Source organism: Montipora foliosa, chromosome 5 (assembly GCF_036669935.1).
Source record: "Montipora foliosa isolate CH-2021 chromosome 5, ASM3666993v2, whole genome shotgun sequence".
Taxonomy (NCBI): domain Eukaryota; kingdom Metazoa; phylum Cnidaria; class Anthozoa; order Scleractinia; family Acroporidae; genus Montipora; species Montipora foliosa.
Genome location: NC_090873.1, coordinates 11,946,768 through 11,956,767, shown reverse-complemented (window position 1 = coordinate 11,956,767; position 10,000 = coordinate 11,946,768). Strand labels below are relative to the sequence as shown.

The 10,000-nt window shown below is 39.1% G+C and overlaps 2 protein-coding genes across 2 annotated transcripts in view; one reads left to right on the top strand and one right to left on the bottom strand.

The window, feature by feature from the left end:
* The first annotated feature begins 2,462 nt into the window (after window positions 1-2,462).
* On the top strand, window positions 2,463-3,350 carry LOC138003642 (differentially expressed in FDCP 6 homolog). The gene has a single exon (XM_068849823.1). It carries the CDS (start codon window positions 2,607-2,609, stop codon window positions 3,213-3,215), a length of 609 nt encoding a protein of 202 aa, XP_068705924.1. The 5' UTR covers window positions 2,463-2,606; the 3' UTR covers window positions 3,216-3,350.
* Window positions 3,351-7,078: 3,728 nt separating this feature from the next.
* LOC138003641 (adenylate kinase-like) overlaps window positions 7,079-10,000 on the bottom strand; it is a 10,132-nt gene continuing 7,210 nt past the window's right edge. The window contains exons 5-7 of the mRNA XM_068849822.1: window positions 8,801-8,895; window positions 8,445-8,517; window positions 7,079-7,652 (exon numbers count right to left, since the gene is read on the bottom strand). Coding sequence (XP_068705923.1) covers window positions 7,434-7,652; window positions 8,445-8,517; window positions 8,801-8,895 — 387 coding nt within the window. The 3' untranslated portion in view covers window positions 7,079-7,433. The remainder of the gene's footprint in view (window positions 7,653-8,444; window positions 8,518-8,800; window positions 8,896-10,000) is intronic.

Sequence of the window (10,000 nt, the reverse complement as noted above, 5' to 3'; positions counted from 1 at the left end):
AGCCAGCTCATCGAAACACCTGTATTTTTGCCAGCCAGCAAGATTCCTCTGGGGAACAGATAATGTGAGGAACAGATTCGTTGGGTGCCCCTGAGATTTCCGCAAAACAAGTTGATACTAGTTCCATGGCATTCGCCGGTTTCTGTTTGGCTTACGCAAGCGTCGCGTAACAAGACCGAGCGAGACCAGTTTCACGAAGTGGCGTTACACGTTAAAATTCTTGTTTTTATCACCATTGCGTGACCGTTGCAGAAGTAGCAGAAAGCAGTTCTACTATTCATGAAACCTATCTTGCAAGCAAAGGAAGTTCAAAAACGTTTCACGAAATCGATTATGTGACAAGGTGCAATTCCTCCTGAAACTTGTTTCACAGTGCCGCCCGTTGCACACAAGTGTCAGCCACTGAAAGTTTCAATGTGTAACAGCAGCTTAAGAAGAAGCTCATGTCCTAAGTCAACTTCACGAACACCTAAAAGTTTTAAAGTACATCAGACGAGTTAATCAAGGTAAATTAACCACCGTGAGAAATAATTATTTGTAAGCTAAAATCTCGGACATTTCAAATGGAAAATGAAGACCACCCTCTACCCAATTTCAATGATGAAAAAATGGCAGGCTTCAACTTGCGCGAGGATTCGTTGTATTTTGTCCAAGATTGTAGCGTTTCGAGCGTCAGACAGTCGTCTAGGCGGTGGTTGATTTATCTTCATCAACTCACAAAGTGCCCGGATGGAGCAGGGATGATAGTGATCGTGCAGGGATGGCGCAGAAGTGAGAGCACTCGCCTCCCACCGATGTGGCCTGGGTTCGATTCCTAGATTCGACGTCATATGCAACCTCGTTCCCAAGGTCTCGCTTCTCTGCCTCCATTGTCGTTAGGAGGTAGAGAAGAGAGACACTGGGAACGAGGTTGGGATTGAGTTTGTTGGTTCTCTACTCTGCACCGAGAGGTTTTTTCTCCGGGTACTCCGGTTTTCACCTCTCCTCAAAAACCAACATTTGATTTGATTTGCGTTAATTGTTGATTTCAGTTTAGTGTCCCCAATTAGTGCTTCAGCGCTGGAACGACTAAACACTTAAATAAAGTTTCTTTCCTTTTTTTTTTTGTTTCATTAAACCAACCTTCTGTGTTTATTTTTACTCCCCACTGACACAGCACCAAAATTTCTTTAGAAACAAATTCTATTCTCTTTCGCTTCGCTCAGCCGAATAGAAAACATTTCTATTATATGTATAGAAGAGACAAGTAACAAACAAATAATGGAGGAAACCGCCAGCAATGGTCGAGTTTATTTACAAAAAACTGAGCCGGGGGCACACTGGATACAGGTTACAAACCAAGGAATATAAGAAAAAAAAAAGCCATACGCTATTTAAAACGACAATACAAAACAGTAAGGAAAAAACAGCCTCGAGTGAACTGGTCGGCGTCAAGTGGTGTGACGTTCACGAGGAGTGGTATATAAAGGCCTAATTATCCCAATGGGAATTAAACCAAGCAACTTAATTAGACGCCTAAAAAAAATACATTTTATCATTCCGCAACCACATGACTGCCGCCAGCAACAACCATCATGTTTTTTTTTCTCTGTTCTTCTTTTATGGCAAGACAGAAGATCAGCTGACCTGTTGGCGATGATCGTTTGTTATCGTGGTCTAGCATGTTTGTTTATCAGTTTAGTTTGACATTACCTAATGGAGAGTACTGAGTAAAAAAAAAAAAAAAAAACTTCTTTGAAGTATATTATGCCAATGAGGGCACCAATCCTTTCCTGATAATGGTAACGGTAATATCAATACTCCTCCGATAACAGTGCCAAGTACTCTATGATAGTAATAATACCAAGTATGCTCCTACGAAGTATATTGTACCAACCAATGCTCCTTTAAGTACGTTATATCAGTGATAATAAACTAAGGTCATCTGCTGCTTTGCGTTACAGTTAAAGCGACAGCCAGTTTGACTAAGATAGGATAACAAGAAGTTCTTTCAACACTGTGAATTTATGCAAGCACTAAATAAACAGATCTCCGAAACCGAACGGAAACCAGTGACTGACCCCACGTTCACTTGAAGTTCTTTTTTTTCTTTTTTTTTTTAAATATAAATAGCACAAGCGGTTTTACCATGTATAGTCAATGATCTCATATGGGTCACACTTTCTAACTTGTCAGATAAAAGTCTGTGTTTCCCGTTGTGTCACCTTAATGACGCTCTCTTCCATGAATTGAACCTTCAAATCGTGGTAGTCTTGTATGTTTTTTTTTTTCAATTCAATCGTGGGAAGATGGGCGTGGGCGTGCGAAATGGTTTTGTCACGGTCGCTCCACAAGTGACGTCTCGTGACGTCGGAAGGCTTACTGCAAATTCCTTTTAAAGCCTTCACAAATATTTGCCATTCATAATGCTTAAAACACCGCTCCTGATTTGTATCCGTTAAAGCAACCAGGCTCCCAAGTTCTCTTCAATCGCATTTCCGCTGTGTTTAAACGCATAAAAACGGGTAATAGATTACATTCCAAGCCAGTGTTAAACTGACTGCGTTTTGAACAAAGTCGAGAAGATCGGAAAATTGTGCCTTACTCCATTTGACGATTACTCATCCATGGCAATTTTAACGACTCGTGAAGCGACGCTTAAGGAGGGATATTTGTTTAAACAAAGCAGAACTGTGTGGAAACTCTGGAAAGCGAGATTCTTCATTCTTAAAACGACTGGCTTATTTTACTACAAGAAAAAGAGTCACTGTAGTGGCTTGGCCCTCGGAGTTATTGCATTCAGGGATATTTCAATGCAAGTTGACGAGGTGGGCGACAAAAAGCGAAAGTTTTGTTTAAAGATTCATGCTGATGGAAAAACATTTAGTCTTTGCTGTTTCTCAGAAGAGGAAAGAAATTCGTGGATGGCAGCCATTCTGACAGCAGTGACTTCGTTTGTGATTGAACGACACGAAGGAGAGAGATTGGACGACGAATACGTGATGAGAGAAAGAAGTTTGTCACGTTCGAAATCACTTGATGCAATCGATCGAGCGCGAATTAAACCTTCTGGAACATCAGACAAAGCAAATGGCTTAAGTGCTAGTGCGACGGACCTTGATCGCATAGTTTTTCGAGAAACCCAGAAGACACCGCTAGCAAAAAGAAAACAGAAAGCATTTTCACACTGGGACTTCAAAAAGAGAAGTAGTTACATCAGCTTTGACCTGATATAGAAGCAATTTTAATTCAGAGAACATAAGTCATTATTCGATTTGTCTTCGATGTCGATGCCTTGAAGGCATTTCTCAAGTACCACGTTTTAAACAAACTGATTTATCCTGCAAAAGTTGCGAAGATAATACAAACATGTTCAGACTGTCAACGCCTCTCCGAAATTTTGGAATGAACAGAAACCTCATGTATTTGCCATAGGTCGCGCCGTGACACGCATATTTAAGAAGGTAAAGTGCATGGAATTTCACTTGCTTTCAAATGTGTAATTTTTAAAACAATCTGTACAGAAATTTCTTGTAAATATATAATTTACCTTATTTTTTTGTGAAGAATGTTTTAACTCTGGCTTGGGAAGTGACGTCAAAAGCATAAGCATTCATCAAGTATTTTATGGCTACCGCATAACAAAGATATTGCCACACAGATCATAGGTCAGCTGACGTTATTAGATTTTTTGATTGTATTAAGTGAATTAATGGCCTCGGGGGAAATTTTACAAGCTGTCAATGGAAGGATTAACTCTTGTATCTGCTCTTAGGGGCACCCAACGTCAATGTTCGGAAAATATCCGTTCGGAAGACGATTTGAGATCTAGAATTTTCGGAACATTTGTTGTAAAATTTCTTGCTTGCTTGCCTCAACTAGGATTTTCGAACATCTGAAAAATGGTATAATTACCCATTTTTAACGGATTTTTACCCCAAAAAGGTTACCTAGAAATTTCGGGAGCCTTTTTTCTGGCTGAAATTTTAGAAAAGGTAAGTTTTGATCCCTATAGTTTTCGGATCACTAGGCTTTCAGCTACGAAATCCGAATTGAAAAGATTTTAGGGGATAAAAATTTGCCTATATCTACCGTTTAAGGTCGTTTAAATACTAAAATACGTTTAACAATGCTATGTTTAAGTGGTTTTGAACTATATTATCGTTGGGTGCCCCTGTGCTCTTACACCAATATCTGATATATCCAAGGTGACATTATTTTCGAGGATTTATGATAATTCTAATTAAGAGTGTATTGTGCTGTACCTCGAGGAGGAAACACGGCCAACATTGGAATGTAGAACAATAAACCTCGTCGGCCTGTTAGGAAATTTTTTGTCCTGTATTGTCACCCTCGTGGTTTAGACAGAAGAAACTGCCCTGTCTGAACGGAAGGAATACATATAAATGAAAATTTTGCAGTTATATTTATCTACAGATAGCTAATAAAAGTTCGCAAAAAACTTTATCAGTATACTTTTATTATATACCGAAGATTTCGCAGTACTTTAAATCTCATTAATGTTTATTGGCTACTTCGCTGTTACTGAAATTTCAATAACTGCGACATATTTTCCCTCTGTATTATGTTATTGAGTTACTACTTCGCCGTTAATGACATTTGAATAACTGCGAAAAATTCTTTCTGGATTATATATTGAGAGCCTTTGCTGCGAAATTTTATTGTCATTATAGGAGTAGAATAACTGCAAATTTTTCATTAGTCAAAGTACCGATGGCTGGCAAGTCTTGAAGGGGTATTTGGAAACAGAGATGGTCCCTTTAGGGCGATCTAATTTAGTTTAGTTGAAGAGCATGGAGGATATTTTACCGGAAAAAATCACGTTTCCTTGACGTCAATGGCAAAGTATGGTCGCTAGCTAATTTTAGTCTCGATGGGTGCTGCTGAATCAAAAATAAAAGGGCATATTATTACCAATGAAAGGACTCCATTACCGTGATTGAGCCTATTTGCTGCCTTCTGTTGTCTCGAATGGCAAGGATTGACATGAAACTCAAGTTAAAATTACCAGACCTTGTTGAAATGGACTGAAAACGTAAAAACGTAATCCCTCCTTGTAAAATAATTACTTAGTTTCGTGCTTAAGACCATACAGAGTTTGTTGCGTCATCGCCGTCAGTTCGGTCGACGAAAACAAAAGCTCTTTCATCATTAGCTCCCTTTCTTCGTCTCCCAGCATATTGCACCTTGCCGCATTCTTATCTGTGTCTCAAGGGATTGGTTGCAAACCTCCTATTCAATTTTTTTATAAGGACGTCTAATTTTAGGGCTGAGGATGAACGTTCTTATTTTATTGCGACTTGAGTCTGGCAACGTTCATAACGTGTTATTAAAGTTGTGTGGTATCTGATTACAAACTCAGTTGTTCTTCATTGCATCATGCAAATATAAGACAAACCACATTGTTACTGTTAAAAAAAAAAACGCCCACATTTTTTCTTCCTTTTATAGGTTGTTTTCACGTTAAGTCATCGCCACCCTGTTGGTGGACGAAAATAAAAGATCTTTCATTAGCTGCTTTTGTTCGTCCGCCAGCAATCTAGCCTGCTTGCAGGCGGTAGTTGTTGTGTCGCCACGAAACACTATCAGACGCCATATTGGAATAGCATGGGATAGGTCTGGACCCCGTGACAAATTGTTATCTGTGTCTCTAGAGATTGGTTGCAAACCATGTATTTATACTGCTCACAAAAGCAAAAACAAAAGCAATGAGCAAAATAACTCTCAGCCAGGCTTAAAAGGTTCTTATAACAAATTTGAAAAGTGTACATCAAACCACATCACCACGTAACCTCCGTGCCATTTACAGGCCCGGTAACTAAGCCTAGACTGGACCATTTTTACAGTTGCGTGCTTAGTTACCTGGCCTTTGAATGAAAAAAGGGGCTGGAGTTGACCTTGATTTGACAGAAACCTCACTGCTTTTCTCATGCTAATGATGTTGTTGTCATACTAATTAGTAGGAATGTACATAAGAAAAGCAGTGAGGTTTTTATCAAAACAAGGTCAACTCCAGCCTTACTTTCACTCAAAGGCCAAGTAACTAAGCACACAACTTTAAAATGGTCTATTTAACAATTATTCCATGAGCGCGCGTTGGATATGAGATGGTAAATAGCCAAGCCGAGTTGACTATAATCAATCTCAAATCCAACAAGCGCGAATGGAATAACTGTTTTAAACTCCAAAAAACCAGCGAGAAAATCCGAGCGAAATCGAAAAAACTTGATGAAGATGCGATGTTGTGTAATACCTTATGGTCAGAGAGACGTTGGCTCATCACAAAAACATTTCTTGCCTTTTTACTTGATCGAAAACGTCGGAATTGATCAGAAATTTCCAAAAAACAAGTCTTTTTTTTTTCTTTTTTGGCTTCGTTCAGAGAGAAATTTCGCTTTCCGGCGAAACATTTTTTTAGCTCAGCAACGCTTAGCTCAATTATTTACCAAATCAGGTCAAACTAAGGTAAGGTATATGAGCTGATAACCGAAATTGAGTGAACCAATCAGAGCAAGCGAAATGCATTATTTGAGGTTCAGAATTTAATAATACGTATTTAGTATCACCCAACTACTGGACTAATGCAAATCCTGCATTTTAATTGGCTACGCTACTAGAGGACTATTAGTAATAGTCCTCGAGTATCGAAAAGCGTGACGCTTTCTTTAGTTTTATTCCCAAATAAATATTTCTTCAACTTGCATTTGCTAACTTTATTGCCTTTTCTGTCCGACTAGTTGGGTAATACTAAAAGAATTAGACCCTTCGCCCTTAAGGGTCACGGCTCAATAGCTCATTCGCCTTCGCCTCATTGGCTATTGACGGGTCTAATTGTTAAATGGTATCTAGTATGTTCTTATAAAAATGGTTTATGTCAAAAAAAAAAAAGGTGTACATGGAAAACCCTACTATTGCGAAACCTGCGAATGAATAGAAGTTAAACTGCTGATGGGAAAATATTCTACGAAAACGGGAACCCGTAAACACATCTGGCTGGTCAAGACTTCCTCCTTTGTTGGGGAATTTTGAGAAAGGGATTTCACGCCACCGTAGAAGGTAAAAAACTGAGACTACACCATTTGCTCTCTGCAGTCCATAAAGGGGTACTCAAAGGTTTATTTTACATCTACTACTGGAAATTGTTACGTTTGCATTATAACCGTCAAAAATTCTATTAGTACATGTTAGTAATTTACCTGTCAATTCAGCAGTATCTTAAATACTAAACACACAAAGACAAAAAAATTCCAACTAGTAAACATGGCGTCTTTTCTTTAAGGAAGAAGGAAGAGAACCTGGGAACGAGGCTACCGTTAAAAGGGGAGAGCAGCATTACGAAAGCGATTACAAAATTATGTCAAAATTTGAAGGAAGCCCAAACCAACAAAATTCCTAATTCACATTATCACAGGAGCATTAATTAATCTTTCCATTCAAAAAAATTTCCTAGCTCTTTGTTTGGCTCGTTCAAATTCCCTCAAGACATCACGGAAAACAATATCCGGTGACTCGGCAGCATCAATGCGAGAATGGAGCCCGCGTTTCTTGTAATAATCAACCAAGGGTTTTGTCTGCGTGTGGTATGCCAGCAGGCGCTTCTTTAGAGTAGCCTCGTTATCATCTGACCGACGAACAAGGGCTTCTCCAGTGACCTAGGGTCAAAATAGAGTGCGGAATGAAAGTCGGGTAAAAAATACAGCACCTAGAGGAAAGGGCTTCTTCCGGTTAGCAAGAAAGATTGGGATTGGCTCCTTCATTCTTCCGGTTAGCACAAAAGAAAGGACCCCCACTCTAAATTTTTTCAAATTTTCTGGGCGCCTACGATTTTGATTCTTTGCTTTTCTGCTCTTCACCTGTCTGTCCCTCCAACTGTGTAGCTGACGGGAAATCGTTTCTGTAATCGTTAGTCTTGTAATTTTCAATCTTAGTATCTTTTCTATATATACGTTTGGTTTTGTGAGCTTATGAAACACGTAATTAGACCAATCTTTTCAGCTTTATCTACCCAATCAATCAATTCACGATCTTTGCATCTTGCCCGATTGCATCTGTTGCTTTTGAGAGAATAAAGATTTGAAAAATACAACTACAGTAACTGCATTACAATGCAATATCTCTAATTTAGAGCGCTTTTCAATTGAGTGTCGTAAAGCAAATACCACAGTAATTACTTCGACCAATCACAGCAGATGCAAACAGCGAAATAAAACAATCCAAATTCGTACATGTAGCAATCCAAGTAACTTGCTCAAAACGCGGGAAAAATCGCGTGTGCAAGTCGTGATTGGTTTTGGGTTTCCTTCTCATTGGTTTATAAACTGGCGCGATATTTTTCAAACAATCACCAAGCATAGCAATTGCAATCGTGAAATTACTTTCGACAGCTGCAGTCATTTCAAGACTGCTCTAATAACACAAAAGCAGATTCGTGAACATGTACTTACATCATCAGTCATTGCAACTTTGGGTGGATTAAATTCTGTGTGATACGTCCGCCCACTGGGTTTATGGAGCAACCTAGCGAGATTAAAAGAAAAACAAAAAGGAGAAAAAAAGGAAAAGAAAAATGAAAAAAAGGAAATACAGGAACAATCAAATGTATCAGAAAATCATTCTATGGTGCGGATTTCCATATAATGTTAACACATTTTTTATTAATTTTGCAGCTCTAAACACTGAAATAGGCAACTAAATCAATACATGTACATAAATCACGAAGTAAATGACCAAATAGAAGGAAAACCATACCTCACAGCCTACAAATTGCATTTGTTTCGGTGAGACAACTCCCTGTACGTACCTTCCAGTAATTCTTCGTACCAACAAGGAATCATCAATTCCAAACTCTACTACAGCATCTAGGCCAGATTTCCTTTTTTCAAGAAGATCATCCAACTAGAATTTGAAATAATTTTTATTTTCAAAAATGGATTTTGTTAACTTCTCATCAAAGACTTAAGAAGCTCGTCAACTTCTTAGTATGCTTGAAAATATTATACAGTAACATGTGCACAATGAGGTAAAAATTCTATCTAGACCGCGCACCGGTGGCTCAGTTGGTTGAGCACCGGGCTGTCACGCGGGAGGTCGTGAGTTCAACTCCGGCCGGACCAACACTAAGGGTCTTTAAAGAACTGAGGAGAAAGTGCTGCCTTTGTAGTTACATCTACAAATGGTTAGACTCTCTAGTCCTCTCAGATAAGGACGATAAGCCGGAGGTCCCGTCTCACAACCCTTCAATGTTCACAATCTTGTGGGACGTAAAAGAACCCGCACACTTGTCGTAAAGAGTAGGGCATGTAGTTCCCGGTGTTGTGGTCTGTCTGCTGTGGTGTATCATGGTTGGGAGGGTTAATGCTCGGAGAGGGCCGTAAGTTAGAACACTGTAACAGGTTATTACGTCTCCCTCTTTAAATAAAGATACTGAATTGAATTGAATTGAATTGAGATCCCATTTCAAATTACAGAACATTGCAATACGATAGAGTTAACTGATCCTCGCAATTATCTGGACAATTTGAGCAATTGTTTCTTGCAAACAGCTGGAAAATTTGAACAAGTGACTTCAACAGGCCTCTGCGATGCCTTACCCCAACTGAGCTGTGTAACCACTCAGTTCTGAGGTCAATTTGTTGTTGTTGTTGTGTAGCTGTGAAAGGACTCGATGATTGTAATAAATGTATCTATTTGAAGCGTGGGTTATGGACGACAGAGTGAAGTGATCTTTGCGTCAATAAGAGAGTAAATCTATGAGAGACGCTTGCTCAAATTGTCCAGATAAGAGCGATGATCACTTCAAATGAGTGTCGTAAAACAAATACCACAGTAATTACATTCGACCAATCACAGCAGATGCAAACAGCACAATGAACCAATCCAAATCCATAGCAATTCCACGTAACTTGCTCAAAGCGCGGGAAAAATCTCGCGTGCAGGACGCGATTGGTTTTGGTTTTCCTCCTCATTGGTTGATAAACTAGCGCAAGATTTTTAAATCAGT